The 20,171-nt window shown below is 41.4% G+C and overlaps 1 protein-coding gene across 1 annotated transcript; it reads right to left on the bottom strand.

The window, feature by feature from the left end:
• Positions 1–8,720: 8,720 nt before the first annotated feature.
• On the bottom strand, positions 8,721–11,854 carry LOC124010995 (glutathione S-transferase P-like). Its single transcript, XM_046323876.1, has 7 exons — positions 11,728–11,854; positions 11,434–11,466; positions 10,678–10,784; positions 10,011–10,098; positions 9,816–9,919; positions 9,302–9,403; positions 8,721–9,155 (listed from the first exon to the last, which is right to left on the bottom strand). Coding segments are annotated over exons 1-7 (624 nt in total). The 5' UTR covers positions 11,729–11,854; the 3' UTR covers positions 8,721–8,966.
• Positions 11,855–20,171: the final 8,317 nt, after the last annotated feature.

The raw sequence follows: 20,171 nt of genomic DNA, 5'->3' as shown, positions 1-20,171 counted from the left end.
TGGACCAATTCCAGTTTGCCTGTTGTCCCAACAAATTTGTCAGTTATGCATTTTACATACGTCAGATTGCGTTTTCTTTGATAGCTCCACTTTCAACACCATCCTGACACACAAACTGGTTAGCAGACTCAGGCCTCTGTGTGAAAACCCTGTAATAACAAATTCGATTTTTTACATTGTCACAAGAATGTGTATCCCCAGAATGGACCCAACACCTAAACATGCTGACGACACTACCATTGTACACCTTATCACCAGTGATCATGAGCACATGGAGGAGCTGTGGGACCTGACATAATGGTGATAGGACAACAGCCTCACCGTAAGCAAAACAAAGTAGATGGTGAGACTTAATTACCATTCTCCCACCAGTGCTTCTCCACTACCCTCATCAACTTGCTGCACCACAACCTATGTGAAAATTACAGTGTCTGTTTTTATTGCCATAACACATGTAAATGAAATGTTGTCCATATTTACTGTAAGATTTATTTATGGTACTATTGCACATATTGTAACATAGTCCTTTTTCATACATGACTTAACTGCTTTGCATAATGCTCAGTTTACCGACTAAGAAATCATACATTAATTAAAATAATAAAGCTGCATTATGTATTACTGTATCCAACTGATTCTGATTGGTTGTAATTTTTTCGAAACTTTCACCACACAACTTCTTTTGCTGATGGTCAATCCTGTCGGAAACTTTATCAATCCTTTTGGGACACATAACCCATTAACATTGGCTGCAGTATTCTGAACTTTACTAGAAAGTCATGCAATAAACATTTAGATAATTCCCCTTAAATGAATTCAATCTTTATTTGTCACATGCGCAAAATACAACAGATGTAGACCTTACAGTGAAATGCTTATGTACACGCCCTTAACCAACAATTCAGTTAAGAAAAATACCTTAAATAAATAAAAGTATAATTAAATAACAAGTCATTAAAGAGCAGCAGTAAAATAACAATAGTGAGGCTATATACAGGGCATACATACCTGTACAAAGTCAATGTGCGGTGGCACCGGTTAGTCGAGGTAATATGTGCATGTAGGTAGAGATATTAAAGTGACTAGGCATAGAGAGTAGCAGCAGCATGAAAAAGGAGGGGGGTTGCAATGCAAATAGTCTGGGTAGCCATTTGATTAAATGTTTAGTAGTTTTATGGCTTGGGGGTAGAACTTGTTTGTGTAAGAACTGTATCTGTGGCTCCGCTGGGAATCCCAGCCCAGGAATAGCTGAAGCCCCCGAAGTGAAAATGGTAACCTTCTCCAGCGTTAAAGGGTATGCGTTCCCCTCTGAAAAAAGAAGGGGAGGGGTCCATAAGTAACACTTATTGGAGATCACGATACTCTAAGTCAAAGTAGTTTGGTATTTAATTGATCTATTACGTGAAAGAATAAGGTTATAACATGGTGTCCCACAGTTGTGAGAGTGATTAGGTGATATATTTTACTGATGTGGGCCGTGTTACTTCAATGATCATGGTTTTGCACCTAACCTTCCACCTCCAGCAGCCAGTCCCTCCAGAAACATACGACTCTGCTCTCTATTGCTCTTTGATTGGTACCAGGTGGGGCAAGCTCTGCTTTGAAGAGAGAAGTCGTTGGCCAAAAAAGGCTTCTCAGCGTAGATGAAAACCTCTCCGAAGAGGCTTGAGGGTCTATTCATGTAAGGCAGGAGACCTAGACACTCCAGACACTTTTAAATCATAAAGCAAAAAAAGTCACATAATGAATTTGCCCTGAAGAATTTAACTCAACTTATGAGATTCCTCATCCCGTAGCCTGCTTTCTATGTAGAACTTTGTGGCTGACTCCACCAGGGCATCCCTCTCCGCCAATGTACGAATGTATCGCACTGAACCCAACATGACCAGTTGTTTGGTGGCCTCTATGACCGCTTCCTGTGCCTCGTCAACAGTTTGTGCTAACTGGATCTTAGATAGTTCAATAAGTGTTTTGGGACAAATTAGCAGAACAATAAACTGATTATCACTACCCTTAAAAAAGATTGACTGCCAACCAAAGGAAACCAAATCCATGTGGAAAAGTATTCATGAACAACTACAACCCTAATATTTTTTCAAACTTAGTGCAAATTAACAGTCACAGAATATCCATGACAGTCTAAAGTTACTTACCTTCTCCAACCTCTGAGTCATATTCCGCAATTCTTTCAGTTTTGGCACAGGAGGTTGTAGGCGACACACTTGCCTGTATAGCCTCTCTGAAAAAATGTACCAGACAGACCGCAATCATGCGGCCTCCTGCTTGTATACACCATCATAGAGTGCTGTCACACGGAAGACAAACAGTAAATGAAGGACACATTACATAACATTTTTGCCAATCAGGTCCCTCAAATATTGCAGAGGAATGGATGGCACTCATTAGCAGCCCAAGACATTCTCTTGAGGGATCACCCTCATCAGCTGCCCCTTCTCCGTCAGCATCCCTAAAAACCATGTCAATTTTTTCCGGATTAAAGCAGGATCTCTTAAGCCACAATCATCAACCTTCTCCCTCATCACGTTAATTTGGTTGGCATCAGGGGCAAAAGTGAGTCAACCTTGCTGCTCATTAACTTCAGCAGTACCTTCCTTTTAATGGGGTTATGGCTCCCTCTAATGTTGCATTTACATACACACAGTCTGTTACCTGCCATTGCACTTTGACCAACCGATTTCCAGATTGAATCCTACTGTAAAGATGGGGTGGTACCTTTTCCCATGCGTTGAACTCTCCTCAATCTCCCCGAGCATAAACAAACGATATGAACCCTGAACTATACTAAACCCGAAAAGAAAACATGTAAAGATCCAAAAGGGGGTTTTCCTACTAGCTAATGCCGGTGCTGTACTGCACCGCTGTAACTCTGCGTTGTGTGCGGTAGTTTTAATCAAGAGGAACTCACTCTCTGCATCATGCATCTGCATCCAAAATAAAATAAAACATTTGTAGAGCCACATATGTTCTGAGAAACATAGACTCTTTCTCTCATAGTGCATCAAAATGATTTTCGAATAATTTTTTTTTTACAGCCTCTCCTTATTATGCATCAACACATAACATATATTTTACATAGATAAAAATCACATGCTAGCATCCAAAAGAAAATAAAAATTTTGTAGAGCTCATATGTTCTGAGAATCGTCGCCTCTTTCTATAACAGATGCACAATACAAGGGACTGGGATCATTCGAGGAACTAGCCATCGTTCACACATACAATAGCCTGATATAACCACATGTTGAATTCAGAATGTTGATATCATCCTAAAAAGTACAATTACAAGTGCATCTTAACAATACCATCCACTTATGAGTAACCTCTAAATGTACAACATTATTCATGAACAAAACACTGTGTGTATGACTTTGTGCTTAAAATAATCAAACTTTTCTGAAGACGACAGAAAAAGCCTTGAGCACGAGCACGCAGGGCAAAACGTAAGTACACACTCCCCTACTCCCAGGATGCAGATATGCATAATAACAAATCAACATGCGGTATTAGTATATAAACCTGGTGAAACTCACACAGTACTTTAACAACTTTTACACTAACATGCAGGGAATTTGAACTCTCCAATGTAGACTCTTAAGTCCGCATAGCCACTCTATAGCCTCACCCTTTATATATATGGAAATGAAAATCAATAAAAGAAGATTGAGGCTCTTCCACCTAAAACCAAGCCTGGGCACCAATATAGATTCACACATATCTCAGTCGGAGCTATAGTGGCAGTTGCTTTAGCAAGAAAATAATAAAGATACGAGTATTACTGAACAGGAGCATTTGAGAACTCACATCACTGCTTCATGATCAGATTCAAATGTAAAAGTTATTCAATGCTGTGGAGGTGCAGCTTAAAGTTATTTACCCGAGAGAGTCAATAAATGCAGCAGCCTCTTCAGGTGTGTAGAGTTTTTTAATCTTAGTCATAGTCAATGTGCTCCGCCATTTTGCACACCTGTTTCTCAAGTGCCTTTATCTTAGTGTTCATTGATGTAGTTGAAGTTTGATGTAGTTTGAAGTTTCCACAGTAGCAATTATTCCTTCTGCCTCATCCACAAGCTTGACAACCATCTGTAGTTCTTCTGAATGGCCTGCTATTGCTTCCAAGACCATTCCTATCAAACCTGTTAGGGCTCATGCAAATTTTCGCTGCTTTTTGTTAAAAATCGCGCAACATTTCAGCGCCCTGCTACTCATGCCAGGAATATAGTATATGCATCTGATTAGTATGTGTGGATAGAAAACACTCAGACGTTTATAAAACTGGTTAAATCACGTCTGTGACTATAACAGAACGTGCGTTTCATCGAAAAGTGCAGGAAAATCTGATCACTGAAATGGGAAAATATATCCATGCGCCACTTCAACCAATTGTTAAACGTGAACCACATTAAATGGGGCCGAGGTTGCAATACCTACAGCTTCCACACGATGTCAACAGTCTTGTCATTTGTCTCGGATTTGTTTCTTGGTTAAACCGACACAAGGCAGGGCTTTTCCTCCGGTCTCCGACCGGATGTTTTGGTTGAGGAATATTTGGACACCATATCAGGACGTGGAGCTATTGAATATACATCGCCCCGTGATCATTTTGATAGATTATTAACGTTTACTAATACCTAAAGTTGCATTACAAAAGTATTTCGAAGTGTTTTGTGAAACTATATCGTCGACTTTTTTAATTTAAAAAAATTACGTTGCGTTATCAACCTAGTTTTTTCCTTGATTACACAGTCTTCATAGATCGATATCTAGGCTATATATGGACCGATTTCATCGAAAAAAGACCCAAAAGTGATGTTTATGGGACATCTAGGAGTGCCAAGAAAGAAGCTCGTCAAAGGTAATGAATGTTTTATATTTTATTTCTGCGTTTTGGGTAGCGCCGGCTACCGCAAAATCTGTCGTGTTAGGTGACGTTGCAGTATTTTGGGGGTACATGCTATCAGATAATAGCTTCTCATGCTTTCGCCGAAAAGCCTTTTACAAATCTGACTTGGTGGATAGATTCACAACGAGTGTAGCTTTAATTCACTACCTTGAATGTGTATTTTAATGAAAGTGTAATGAAAGTTTGAGTTTTATCAAAAACTATAGGTGGCGCTCTGAAATTCCGCTGAGTGATGTTCCTGCATGGGAACTGTATTCTGCGTCATCCTTAAGAAGTTTTAACATCGATCACTTTAGTAATGTTATCCGTCATTCTTTGAATTACCATGTCCATTGTGCCTGGATCCGCAATGGTGTTAGCTTCTCTAATGTTGGTTGAGTTCTTAGTAGTGCTGCTGGGCATGCTGTCAGAAATTTTGGAGAAATAGCCATCAATACTCATTGTAGGATAGCCTATTTAGCCAATTCTACCACTTTTTAAAGCTAGAAAATCTATATAAAAAGAGAAATTAACAAATGCCATGGGAGTTCGCTGGAACACAGTGTTCTCTCTACGGCGCTATTTTGTCCCTCCCGAATCAACCTTGTTAACGTGGACTGAAGGGCATCAAGTCCAGGATTATTGGAGAGCAGAAGCCAAGTGCAGCTATTTAGGGTTTGTTTGCAATGGATAGGGAAGTTCTTTCTCATAATATGGTGTTGATGCTTTAAACTGACTGTACACCGATTAATGACATCTGTTTGAAAGGAGGAGCTAGGGAAATTGGTTAGTAAAATTAGCATGTTAAAGAACACGTTAAGTTATCGTGTGTAGGTGTACATTTAGCAGCTGTAGGCGTTAATTTGACTGTGCAGGACCGCTTGCAGCAGTTTATTTAGAACATTGGACCACCTGCAAGCACATTTGCACCTGCATATTTGACGGTGTAGGCATTAACTTGGCGCGTGAAGACGTTAACGAGTGAACGCGTTAACTTTGCGCCTGCACCTGCGTGGTATTAAAAGATTGCGTTTTGACCCCTTGGTTTATGACCCAAACGGCGTTCCATAGCTTTCTGCAAAGTCATACTGATTTACCATCACTGAAGTTACGCAGTTGCCTTGAATGAGTTGCAAAGCTTCTTTGTTTCCAACAATATGCCGTAGTCTTGCGATATCAGTCATGCAAATCCCAAGCAAAGTCTAAGGCATGACCTTCAATTCTATAGTCACATTCTCATCATCTGCAAGTCAATTACTTATTTACAGTGGTGGAAAAAGTACCTAATTGTTACTCTCGAAAATCACTAAATTAAAACTGAATTCACCCACTAAAATACTACTTGAGTAAAAGTCTGAAAGTATTTTGTTTTACATGTACCTAAATATCAAAAGTAAATGTAAATGTTAAAATATACTTAAGTATCAAAAGTAAAATTATAGATAATTTAAAATTACTTATATTAAGATTTTTATTTATTTTTATATACGGATAGCCAGGGGAACATGCCAGATCAGAGGCTAGTGATGACCAGGGTTGAGGATTATTTCTGTCTGTCATAAACCCCTTTTGTGGGGAAAAACTCATTCTGATTGGCTGGGCCTAGCTTCCAAGTGGGTGGGCCTGTGCCCTCCAAGGCCCCCTCGTGGCTGTGCATTTGCCCAGTCATGTGAAATCCATAGGTTAGGGCCTAATTAATTTATTTCAATTGACTGATTTCCTTATATGAACTGTAACTCTTTGAAATTATTGCATGTTCCGTTAATATTTTTGTTCAGTGTACTTAACTGCAATATTAACCTAGGTCTATTCTTTGGAAAAATATAGGCTTAATGACTTGAGGCAAGATGTGTGCTTTTTATGTATGTCTCTGGAAGGTTCTTGGTGTAAATATGGGGTAACGCAAATGTGAGTACTATACATCTACAGACAACTATTATGGAAATTTCTATGACTTGGCAAAATCTCATGATCTGCATAAAGACTTCTGTGGCCAGCCAGTGCATACCAGAAATCATTCTGTGGCCAGCCAGTTTATCATTCTGAGTCACCCTGTCTACACTCTTAGAAAAAAGGGTTCCAAAAGGATTCTTCCGCTGTCGCCATAGGATAATCCTTTTTGTTTCCAGGTAAAACCCGATTTTGGTTCCAGGTAGAACCATTTCAGGTTCCATGTAGAACCCTCTGTGGAAAGGGTTCTACCTGAAACCAAAAAGTTATACCTGGAACAAACAAGGATTTTATAAAAGGTTCTCCTATGGGGACAGCCTAAGAACCCATTAAACCATTTTTCTAAGAGTGTACTGTAGATGTATCTTCAAGCATATCTCCTCATGTGAGCATTTAAAAATGCCTTCTCTAAGGTGTGGTCCACTACAGTTTAACTGTCCATGAATTTCATGCATGCCTGAAATTAGGCCAAACCACAGTAAATTGGGAAATTGAGAGCAAACAAATGTAGAGCTGCAAAAAGTTGAAATTTCCTAAGCCCAATGAGTCTCTTTCAATTATACTTGCACAAAAACATAAATGCAACAACCAAACAATTTCAATTATTTTTCTGAGTTACAGTAAATTTAAGGAAAACAGTAAATTGAAATAAATTCATTAGGCCCTAATCTATGGATTTGACATGACTAAGCAGGGGCAAAGCAATGGGTGGGCCTGGGAAGGCAATAGCCCACCCACTTGGGAGCCAGGCCCACCCACTGGGGAGCCAGGCCCACCCACTGGGGAGCCAGGCCCACCCACTGGGGAGCCAGGCCCAGTGAATCAGAATGAGTTTTTCCACCACAAAAGGGCTTTATTACAGACAGAAATACTCCTCAGTTTCATCAGCTGTCCGGGTGGCTGGTCTCAGACAATCCTGCAGGTGAAAAAGCTGGATGTGGAGGCCCTGGGCTGGCGTGGTTACACATTGTATGCGGTTGTGAGGCCAGTTGGATGTACTGCCAAGTCCTATAAAATGACATTGAAGGTGGTTTATGGTAGAGAAATTAACATTGCATTCTCTGTTAATAGCTCTGATGGATATTCCTGCAGTCAGCATGCCAATGCCACGCTCCCTCAAAACGTAAGAAATCTGTGGCATTGTGTTGTGTGACAAAACAGCACATTTTATATTGGCCTCTTATTGTCCCCAGCACAAGGTGCACGTGTGTAATGACCATGCTGTTTAATCAGCTTCTTGATATGCCACACCTGTCAGGTGGATGGATTATCTTGGCAAAGGAGAAATGCTCACTAACAGGGATGTAAACAAATGTTTGCACAACATTTGATGGATATATGTTTTTTTTGTGTATGGAACATATCTGTTGATCTTTTATTTCAGCTCATGAAACATGGGACCAACACTTTACATGTTGCGTTTGTATTTTTGTTCAGTATAAATGCTCACTATATATGACTGCAAATACCAAACCTGATCCTCCTTCCCTATATATTGTCTCCTCACACTCTTTCTTAACTTGACACCTGACAACAACCATGACTTGCACATTTGGCTCTTCACTGTAGGTAAGTTGAGCTGTTGTTTGTAATAGAATACTTGAGACAATGTTTTAGTCAATTGTTTCTACAAGTGTCAATAGGATCCATTACAACTTATTCTAAAAGGAAAATATTACATTAAAAATATTTAAGCAATGAAGCCCAGGAGGGCATGGTATATTGTATATATTGTCACGGCTGGGAGAAGGTGGCTGGAAAACGACCTAGTCATTACAATATATCTGATAGACCACAGCCTCAAGGGTATTATTGCTTTTATATAAAACGTATCTGCCAATATTTTCGACACACAAAACAATAGCGAAAATTCTATGTATATGCAAATGTCCTTTATTAAACAATAACATAATTTTTAACACTCCTCGCCACAAGTGGGTAGAACTGGTAACAGGCACAAACAGACAGAAACCTACCCCACCAAGACACACAGTACTCAATATACAGCCAATTTACAATTCAAGGTTATCCATTCTGGTTGAATGTAAACATATTGTGGCATATTAGATATGATATAATATTGAGGTACGATAAGAGGACTAAGGCTACATGGACTTTAGGTTCTCTTCCCAGGAATGATGGGTCTGTTCTTGAAGTCGTCGCTATGAAAGTAAGCATGCAGGTTGGGTCGGGCACACAGCCTCTTCAGGTAGCTCTGGAGGGAGGGGAAGGCATGCAGGCAGGGGGGGCTGAGGACTTGGTGGTGGATCAGCAGGATCACCAGGGCGTAGTCAGCTAAGGAGATCTGCCAGAGAGATGAAGAGAACATGAGTACATGAGAAGTCCAGGTCCAAAACCACCCCTAACCCCTAACCCCTTACCCCTACCCCTATGTACAGTATATGCCAGTTGACGTCTTTGATGATAATTAGAAAACATAAGTGAATGTACCTTGTCACCAACCAGAAAGCTTCCTTTATTGCCGGACAGGGTTTTCTCGAAGGGCTTGAGATCTGTTGGCAGTGCTTTAAGGTACCCCTCTTTACCGGAGTCCTGGGGAACCAAATATCATTCTTAATCATTTTGGGGCTCAATCTAATCAAACTTGCATTGCAGTTACAGTAGGTAAGTGGCAATTCTTCCTACAGTCAATACTATACTATGATATACATATACTATATTCATTTGATCACTGTTGTCGCAGAGAATTTTCCTGCTCTGCAGGAAATTATAAGTGCCCTAGTAGTACCATAAACAGTTATCTTTCTCTCACTAGATCTCTCACGTAAACAAAACACATTTCTGTAAAAGCATTTTTGAGAATAATCAAATCCTCCTGCTGCAGGATTATTTTACTACTGTGACAAAACTGGTCAAATTAAGATCCAGCAACATATCTGTATTATGAGGGAGACGATGGGTTTAGATCAAATTGGTTACATTAACCATACATTTGAACACTTACATCTTTCTCGAACATCAGTTTTAAGTATTTGTTTAGGAGATCCTGAATGGCTTCATCCATCATGTCAATGAGAGCAGCCTCCCTCTGGTCTTTGCCATAGAGTCCTGGAGCAGAGGATTGATCAAGACATATTGGGTGAGTCAATATGAATTTCAATATGTTGCAAGCAGGATTGTCTGTTTGTTCTCCATTTACCAAGTTTCCGTGCGAGATGTCTCCTTATGGCATTGGTCTGGTACAAAGTGAGGTCACCGTCTTCAAATATAGGGAGCTGACCAAACAACTGTGTACAAAAAGCAAAGGAAAAATGATCAACAATTCACTTCTAATCCTCTGTCAAAAATCATAATTGTGATTTGTCATGTCCTGAATCACTTAGCATCTCAACATCATGATTCAAATTCATGATTCTGAGATGAATACCTCCTATGAATACCCTCTCTTCATAATGCATTATAAGTGCATGAACAACACCTTTGTGGTAGGTAAGTTTTCTATTGATATGTTTATCAAGTTCTGTTTTGCTGATCTTGCATCCAACCTCCCCCTGTAAGGCTTGTTAGGGGCTCTCTCCTTCTCTGTAAGGCCCACATGGGTAATGTTGCTTAGAAGCCTGGGTTGCCAGTGTCATGTTTGCTCAGTTGCTATCTAAACAGACCTTTTTAGGAGAACATTGTCGACGGTGTATCAGTAAACATTCAGCCAAGGATACACATTTATTCACTTTTTGAAAGTACTTTTTTCCCCCCGAAGGTTACTCCCTCCCCACCAACCCCTGAATTAATGAAGAGATTTTTGTCTGCATGTAAAAGTGATGTGAAATGCAGTAACATAACTTGACTATGGTACACTGGTTACTCACACAGCTGGCTTTGAGAGTGCTCTCGTTCCACATCTCCATGGTGATGACCTTCTCATCAAACTCTGCCCCTTGGTCTTTGAGCATCACTCGGATGACCTCAGCACGACCTGTTAAAGCACAGACCATGGAGATCCTATTCAAATACATTGTATTCTAATTCTTAATTATACGTTGCAGGGGAAAAAATAGGCCTTTTCATACTGCATTGTTGTTAGCCCCGGACTAAGGAGGCTCTTAGCCCTGAGCTAAGGTGCAGTGAGAACGCGCCTAATCTCTACCAAATGAACCCCTAGTACGGCCTGACAAAATGTCTGGTTCTTACAACAAGGTTATAAAGAGAGTTAAAGGGCAAAATGCAATGTACTGTTTAATAAGCAAACTCTATATCCATAATTGTTTCTGTGTTTAGAAGAAGAGGTTAAAAGGTCCAATGTAGCCATTTTTTTATCTCAATATCAAATAATTTCTGGGTAACAATTAAGTACCTTACCGTGATTGTTTTAAATTAAAATGATACAATTATCTATATCGAAAAACACAGGTAAATCACGTTTTTAACTGCATTGGGTCTTTAAAAAGTCTACTTCAATAGCCAAGTTTTGCATGAAAATTCCATAAAGTGTTGGCAAGAGAGCAGACACAGACTGACAACCAGGGTAAATGTTGGCTACAGTATTTTGCACTTCAATAGCTGTCCATTCTTAAAACTGAAAAGTTCAACATTGATGGAACATTGATCAGGTCAACATACAGTACCTCGGACTGGAAAATATGTGAGTGTGAGAGACACTAAAGAGAAAACAAAAAAAACAGTAATTATTAGTAAGAAAGACAGAAAATGAAAGGCTCTGCACACTAGTTACCTCTCTGAAGTGTGCAGTACAAAGTCAATGTTCTTTATTGTCAGTTTCCTACTTCAGAATATCCAGCAGCACTTGCATAAATATATTGAATGTGCATGTTTCCTACCCTTTTTATACAAATCAACCATAACCTACAACTAAACATGCAAGAAGAGTAGATTAAAAGTTTTGCTATGCATTCACTTACTCTCTGCTATCAGCGGTGGTTTGTAGAGCCAAGTAGTGTGTTAACGCAAAATGCAATACCTGCTCCTCCTCTTTGTATTGGCCTTATATACACCTTTGTTGGTTTTGCAATATGACTTGCACATTCACGTTTGGGAGGAGAGTTATGTATTATAAATAAAGGTGTTCCCCCAGCCAATGAACCAGTTAGACTTGCCAGAAAGCAGAAGGTCAACTATTTTGGCTGAGTCATGATGATATATACTGAACAGTGTTGGTCCCATGTTTCATGAACTGAAAGAAAAGATCCCAGAAATGTTCCATGTGGACAAAAAGTTTATTTTGCTAAAATGCTAAACTGCCCCAGTTCTTCCATGGCCTACATACTCACCAGACATGTCACCCATTGAGCATGTTTGGGAGGCTCTGGATTGACGTGTACGACAGCATGTTCCAGTTCCCACCAATATCCAGCAACTTCACACAGCAATAATTTTGTTACTAGTCTGGGATCAATTATTGAAGAAGAGTGGGACAACATTCCACAGGCTACAATCAACAGCCTGATCAACTCGATGCTAAGGATATATGTTGTGCTGCATGAGGCAAATGATGGTCACACCAGATACTGACTGGATTTCTGATCCACACCCAAAGGTATTTGTGACCAACAGATGCATATCTGTATTCCCAGTCATGTGAAATCAATAGATTATGGCTACATTTATTTATTTAAATTGACTGATTTCCTTATATGAACTGTAACTCATTCAAATCTTTGACATTTTTGCATGTTGTGTTTATATTTTTTTTCAGTGTATGTACAGGTATCTGATGATAAAAGAAAACCACATTGTGGGTTCATTCAGAATATTTATGCTGTATAGGACATGTTAAAGTACCTGCCCAGTGTTTACAGATTTCTAATAAATGTGACCTATAATTACAATAGCTTTTCTGTGTTGGAATGGTGTGGGTGTATCCCAACAACAGAATGGTTTGGGCATATACTGGTCATTAACAATATGAACGCATGTAGACCACTGATTGGTCAGCTCATCCTCCTCTAGACCGCTGATTGGCCAGCTCATCCTCCTCATGAATATGACATGTTCTATGAGGAAATAGCAAGCATATTTTAGTTTGAGGTGGGTTTTTTTCTCCTATCTATGCTTTGGCCACAAAAATGAGGATAGGGTTAGTCAACATCATTTGGATATGAGTTAAAAGAATATGAACTTTTAAAAATGTGATTTTCACTGGGTAGCTACTTTAACCACATTAAAACACCTGAAACAATTCCACTATTGATGAGAAACAACAACTATCCTGAAAGCATATACAGTCTGAGTGAACCCTCAGTGTAGTTTGATTGATTTGGGACCTAAATCCCAATCTCCTATAGCGCACCTGTCAGGACCCGGTTACGAACCCGGGTCTTCAGAGTGAGAAACAGTCACATCTAGTGACCAAAAACCGGAACTGGCCAAATCCTGACCGAATCCACCCCCCTAGGAACGGCTCCTGACGTTCCTACCAGCTCTCTCCGGGTGGAGGGCCCAGAACTGACAAATGAGGTCAGGGTCCAGTATGTCTTTGGCAGGAACCCAGGAGCGCTCCTCGGGACCGTAGCCTTCCCAGTCCACCAGATACTGCCAGGACCGCTGCACCCAGATACTGCCAGATGCCAGATACCCAGATACTGCCAGGACCGCTCATACCTTCCTGGGGTCCATTTGGACTCGACCGGGTTCCACTACAAATCCCAGGAATTGTACTCGGGATGAATGGAATTCACATTTTTCCGGCTTAACGTACAGATGGCTGTCTAGGAGGTGTTTGAGTACTTGTCTGACATGCTTAGTGTGTTCTTGATGAGAGCTCGAAAAGATGAGGATGTCATCCAAGTAAACAAACACAAATATGTTAAGCATATCCCTAAGCACATCGTTTATGAGCGCTTGGAACACCGCTGGGGCGTTGGTCAGGCCGAAGGGCATCACCAAGTATTCATAGTGACCAGTAGGCGTGTTGAAAGCAGTCTTCCACTCGTCACCAGGTCTGATCCGCACAAGATGGTATGTGTTCCGCAGGTCAAGCTTAGTGAAAACAACTGCTTCCTGGAGCAGCTCGAAGGCTGTGGCCATAAGGGGTAGCGGGTAACGGTTACGGACGGTTATGGCATTGAGTCCCCGGTAGTCGATGCAAGGACGTAATCCACCGTCTTTCTTGGCCACAAAGAAAAACCCTGCTCCCGCCAGGGAGGTGGATGGACGCACGAGGCCTGCTTCCAGAGCGTCCTTGATGTAGGTATCCATAGCAGCGCGCGTTCGGGTGGAGATAGGTTAAAGATCCGACCCCTGGGGGGGGGCAAGTGCCCGCAAACAGTTCGATGGGGCAATCATAAGGTCTATGGGATGGTAGCATGGTTGCCCTCTGTTTGCTAAATACCAGTTTGAGGTCATGGTAACACTCGGGAACTCGGGTCAGGTCGATGGATTCTAAAGACTCGGGAGTAGAACTCGGGGAATTCGGGAAAATACAAGTAGCTTGGCACGTAGGACCCCACTGCTTGATAGTGCCCACAGACCAGTCGATGTGAGGGTTATGGCTGTGAAGCCAGGGGTATCCAAGGACGAGAGGGAACTCGGAACAGGAGATCAAATGAAAGTTCATCAATTCCTGGTGTTGTGAAACTGAAAGTCGCAAGGAGGTAGTGACATGAGTAACAAGTCCAGATCCCAAAGGGCTTCCATCCAATGTAGTAACCCTCATGGGGTCACTTGGAGGTTCAGAGGGAACGCCATTCTCCTTCGCCCAGACACCATCCATGAAGTTACCTGCGGCTCCAGAGTCTACCAAGGCTTGAAGGTGAAGCTTGTGGTTGTCCCAGGAAAGGGTGACTGGAATGAGCAGACGGGAGTTGGACGGATGGGAGGAGGTTATGTTTCCCGTTACAGTTCCCCCCGGTCTGTACGGGACAGAGCGTTTCCCTGGAGCCCGGGACACGTGGAACGGAAATGGCCCGGTTTGCCGCAATATAGACAGCGTCTCTCTCAGCCTGGGAGATGCGTCCAATCTGCATGGGTTCCGGTGGAGTCAGCGAGGATAAAGGTGGGGACTCGGAGCTGGGACTGATAGGGGCTAGAGGTCTACGGTTGAGTTCTCTCTCTCTCAGACGCTGGTCAATGCGTGAGGCCAACTTGATCAGGGACTCGAGATTGTCCGGTGGTTCCCGAGTGGCCAGTTCATCTTGGATAGTGTCGGAAAGGCCTTTCAGAAAGCACACCGTGAGCGCCTCGTTGTTCCAGCCACTCGCTGCTGCCACCGTGCGGAACTGGATGGCATAGTCCGTCACGCTGCGCCGACCTTGGTGGAGAGTCAGGAGCTGTTTGGCTGAGTCAGGACCACTGCTTGGGCCTTGAAACACTCGTTTGAATTCCTCAGCAAAGGCAGAGTAGCTGGCACAGCAGGAACTATGGGCATCCCACACAGCAGTAGCCCAGGCCAGGGCTTTTTCCGACAGCAGGGTGATGATATATGCGATCTTAGACCGGTCGGTGGGGAACGACAAGGGTTGCAGCTCGAAGGAGAGAGAATATTGGGTGAGAAACCCTTTACAAGCACTTGGATCACCTGAGAACCGTTGGGGAGGTGGAAGACGAGGTTCAGCCAGAGGGTTAACTGCCATGGGTATGTGAATCTGAGGTACTGGGACGGGAACTGTTGCCGGGGTAAGTCGATCAGATATCTGCTTTATGGAAGTCAGCATCTCTGACAGAAGATGAGAATGTCTAGCCATTAAGGCCTCTTGCTGAACCAAGGCGGCTTCGTGGCGTTAGACAGTCTCCTGGTGGTGGGACAGCATGGCAACAAGGTCCTGGGAACTGGCTGCCTCTGGGTTCATTTTTGGCTGTGTTTCTGTCAGGACCCGGTTACGAACCCGGGTTTTCGGAGTGAGAAACAGTCACTTAACCAACTGAGCCACGAATAGTCGGCAGAACCCAGAAGATGAGGCAGACACAGCAGTACTTGAGACGGTGTATTTAATGAAGTAAAAAGTGAAGTTCTTCAGGAAAACATGTAACTCCACAACCTCAAAAGGAATTCCATAAGAACAAAGGTAATCCTCCAAGACAAAAAAGGTAAATCCACAAGGTGGAAGGTAAAGCACAAAAAGCCTCAAAAGATACTCAAAAACAAACAAACAAGAACAAAAAACAGAATTCCACAAGAGAGTCCACCGGGATCAACAAGAGTTCACAGAGTACTAGGGCTGGGTGCTAACATACAAACACAGAGCAAAGAACTGAGGAAAACAAAGGGTTTAAATACAACCAGGGAAAACGAGGCACAGGTGCAAATAATAATGGGGATCAAGGGAAAACAAAAGGTCAAAAGGCACAATGGGGGCATCTAGTGACCAAAAACCGGAACTGGCCAAATCCTGACAGCACCACTGCCCTCTAGCTTGGAAAGACTATTTGCAAGGATCCCACTGTGTGCTATTGAACGTCTTGAACGTTTCCCTCATGCTGACGCTCTACTACCAGGTTTATACTTGATATAAGGGCTTTGCTACCTAATATCTTAGTATTACATTTACCCATGACTAAACAGGATTGTAATAAAACATGAAATATGTTGGATTTGTATTAAACAATGTTTGTTTTCTCATCTCCTTTTGTTTGTGCTAAAAGAGGAGTGTATTTTAACTCCAAAGTTTGCCATTTTACATAGTGTTTATGTTTACATAATGCTTTGCCTGGTCCCAACCTTTGTATTACATTTACTTATGACAAAATAAACAACAAAATCATTCCAACTCTGCTTTTTTCCAAAGGAATTTTATATAGAAAACAGGTTAAAAATATGCATCACCATATCATTTCTAGATCATCTTATTGTACAATTATGTAATTATAACCATCAAAATAAAGTCATACATATGGATATATGAAAATGCACAAGTTAAATGTTTTAAAAAACTCCCTACTGCAACCAAAAAAATAATGATGCCAGCTTTTTCCACAAAATAGTTGGTGCATCTATCCAAAACTAGTGGAGAGGCCTACAAGAAATCACTCTTTGATAATATTGCACATTTAAATATTACATACTGTATATATGAGATATATTGTATGAGGTTTTCCTTTGCTTATCTAAAGCCTTCTTTATAACACAGCAGCTATGGATTTTCATATACAGTTAAAGTCAAAAGTTTACATACACTTAGGTTGGAGTCATTAAAACGTGTTTTTCAACCACTCCACAAATTTCTTGTTAACAAATTTTAGTTTTGGCAAGTCGGTTAGGACATCTACTTTGTGCATGACAAGTATTTTTTCCAACAATTGTTAACAGACAAATTATTTCACTTATAATTCACTGTATCATTATTTCAGTGGGTCAGAATTTTACATACACTAAGTTGACTGTGCCTTTAAACAGTTTGGAAAATTCCAGAAAATTATGTTATGGCTTAGAAGCTTCTGATAGGCTAATTGACATCATTTGAATCAATTGAAGGTGTACCTGTGGATGTGTCTCAAGGCCTACCTTCAAACTCAGTGCATCTTTGCTGGAAAATCAAAAGAAATCAGCCATGACCTCAGAAAAAAAATTGTAGACCTCCACAAGTCTGGTTCATCCTTGGGAGCAATTTCCAAACCCCTGAAGGTACCACGTTCTTCTGTACAAACAATAGTACTGAAGTATACACACCATGGGACAACGCAGCCGTCATTCCGCTCAGGAAGGAGACGCGTTCTGTCTCCTAGAGATGAACGTACTTTGGTGTGCGAAAAGTGCAAATCCATCTCAGAATAACAGCAAAGGACCTTATGAAGATCCTGGAGGAAACAGGTACAAACGTATCTATATCCACAGTAAAATGAGTCCTATATCGACATAACCTGAAAGGCCGCTCAGCAAGGAAGAAGCCACTGCTCCAAAACCGCCATAAAAAAGCAAGAATACGGTGTGCAACTGCACATGGGGTCAAAGATCTGACTTTTTGGAGAAATGTCCTCTGGTCTGATGAAACAAAAATAGAACTGTTTGGCCATAATGACCATCAATATGTTAGGAGGAAAAATGGGGATGCTAGCATGCCGAAGAACACCATCCCAACCGTGAAGCACGGGGGGTGCTTTGCTGCAGGAGGGAATGGTGCACTTCACAAAATAGATGACATCATGAGGAGGACAATTATGTGGATATATTGAAGCAACATCTCAAGACATCAGTTAAAGCTTGGTCGCAAATGGGTCTTCCAAATGGACAATGACCCCAAGCATACTTCCAAAGTTGTGGCAAAATGCCTTAAGGACCACAAAGTCAAGGTATTGGAGTGGCCATCACAAAGCCCTGACCTCAATTCCTTCGAAAATGTGTGTGCAGAACTGAAAAAGCATGTGCGAGCAAGGAGGCCTACAAACCTGACTCAGTTACAGCTGCTCTGCCAGGAGGAATGGGCCAAAATTCACCCAACTTATTGTGGGAAGCTTGTGGAAGGCTAACTGAAACATTTGACCCAAGTTAAACAATTTAAAGGCAATGCTACCAAATACTAATTGAGTGTATGTAAACTTCTCGCTCTGGATAAGAGCGTCTGCTAAATGACTTAAATGTAATGTAATGTAATGACTCACTGGGAATGTGATGAAAGAAATAAAAGCTGAAATAAATCACTCTACTATTATTCTGACATTTTCCATTCTTAAAATAAAGTGGTAACCCTAAATGAAATGGTCAGGAATTGTGAAAAACTGAGTTTAAATTTATTTGGCTAAGGTGTGTGTAAACTTCCGACTTCAACTCTATGCATACAAATATTTGTTTTCAACTATTTCTGTTGTCCTCAAAACTAGATTGAAAAGAGAACACTATACAGTGGGGCAAAAAAGTATTTAGTCAGCCACCAATTGTGCAACTTAAAAAGATGAGAGAGGCCTGTAATTTTCATCATATGTACACTTCAACTATGAGGGACAAAATGAGAAAAGAAAATCCAGAAAATCACATTGTAGGATTTTTAATGAATTTATTTGCAAATTATGGTGAAAAATAAGTATTTGGTCAATAACAAAAGTTTATCTCAATACTTTGTTATATACCTTTTGTTGGCAATGACAGAGGTCAAATGTTTTCTGTAAGTCTTCACAAGGTTTTCACACACTGTTGCTGGTATTTTGGCCCATTCCTCCATGCAGATCTCCTCTAGAGCAGTGATGTTTTGGGGCTGTTGCTGGGCAACACAGACTTTTAACTCCCTCGAAAGATTTTATATGGGGTTTAGATCTGGAGACTGGCTAGGCCACTCCAGGACCTTGAAATGCTTCTTACGAAGCCACTCCTTCGTTGCCCGGGCGGTGTGTTTGGGATCATTGTCATGCTGAAAGACCCAGCCACGTTTAATCTTCAATGCCCTTGCTGATGGAAGGAGGTTTTCACTCAATCTCACGATACATGGCCCCATTCATTCTTTCCTTTACACGGATCTGGTGTCCTGGTCCCTTTGCAGAAAAACCGTCCCAAAGCATGATGTTTCCACCCCAAGGCTTCACAGTAGGTATGGTGTCCTTTGGATGCAACTCAGCATTCTTTGTCCTCCAATCACGACGAGTTGAGTTTTTACCAAAAAGTAATATTTTGGTTTCATATGACCACATGACATTCTCCCAACCTTCTTCTGGATCATCCAAATGCTCTCTAGCAAACTTCAGACGGGCCTGGACATGTACTGGTTTTAAGCAGGGGGACACGTCAGGCACTGCAGGATTTGAGTCCCTGGCGGCGTAGTGTGTTACTGATGGTAGGCTTTGTTACTTTGGTCCCAGCTCTCTGCTGGTCATTCACTACGTCCCCCCGTGTGGTTCTGGGACTTTTGCTCACCGTTCTTGTGATCATTTTGACCCCACGGGGTGAGATCTTGCCTGGAGCCCCAGATTGAGGGAGATTATCAGTGGTCTTGTATGTCTTCCATTTCCTAATAATTGCTCCCACAGTTGATTTCTTCAAACCAAGCTGCTTACCTATTGCAGATTCAGTCTTCCCAGCCTGGTGCAGGTCTCCAATTTTGTTTCTGGTGTCCTTTGACAACTCTTTGGTCTTGGCCATAGTGGAGTTTGGAGTGTGACTGTTTGAGGTTGTGGACAGGTGTCTTTTATACCGATAACAAATTCAAACAGGCGCCATTAATACAGGTAACGAGTGGAGGACAGAGGAGCCTCTTAAAGAAGAAGTTACAGGTCTGTGAGAGCCAAAAATCTTGCTTGTTTGTAGATGACCAAATACTTATTTTCCACCATAATTTGCAAATAAATTCATAAAAAATCCTACAATGTGATTTTCAGGATTTTCTTTTCTCATTTTGTCTATCATAGTTGAAGTGTACCTATGATGAAAATTACAGGCCTCTCTCATCTTTTTAAGTGGGAGAACTTGCACAATTGCTGGCTGACT

The sequence above is a fragment of the Oncorhynchus gorbuscha genome, linkage group LG23 (genome assembly GCF_021184085.1).
Source record: "Oncorhynchus gorbuscha isolate QuinsamMale2020 ecotype Even-year linkage group LG23, OgorEven_v1.0, whole genome shotgun sequence".
Lineage (NCBI taxonomy): Eukaryota > Metazoa > Chordata > Actinopteri > Salmoniformes > Salmonidae > Oncorhynchus > Oncorhynchus gorbuscha.
This window is presented reverse-complemented; position numbering and strand designations above follow the sequence as displayed.

Bases quoted from the DNA above. Each gene is read 5' to 3' on its own strand.
- LOC124010995 (XM_046323876.1), bottom strand. The intron at 10,785-11,433 runs GTACTGTATGTT...GTGCTTTAACAG, and splicing joins CACATATTTTCCAGTCCGAG to GTCGTGCTGAGGTCATCCGA. The intron at 9,920-10,010 runs GTAAATGGAGAA...CCTCTGCTCCAG, and splicing joins ACATCTCGCACGGAAACTTG to GACTCTATGGCAAAGACCAG.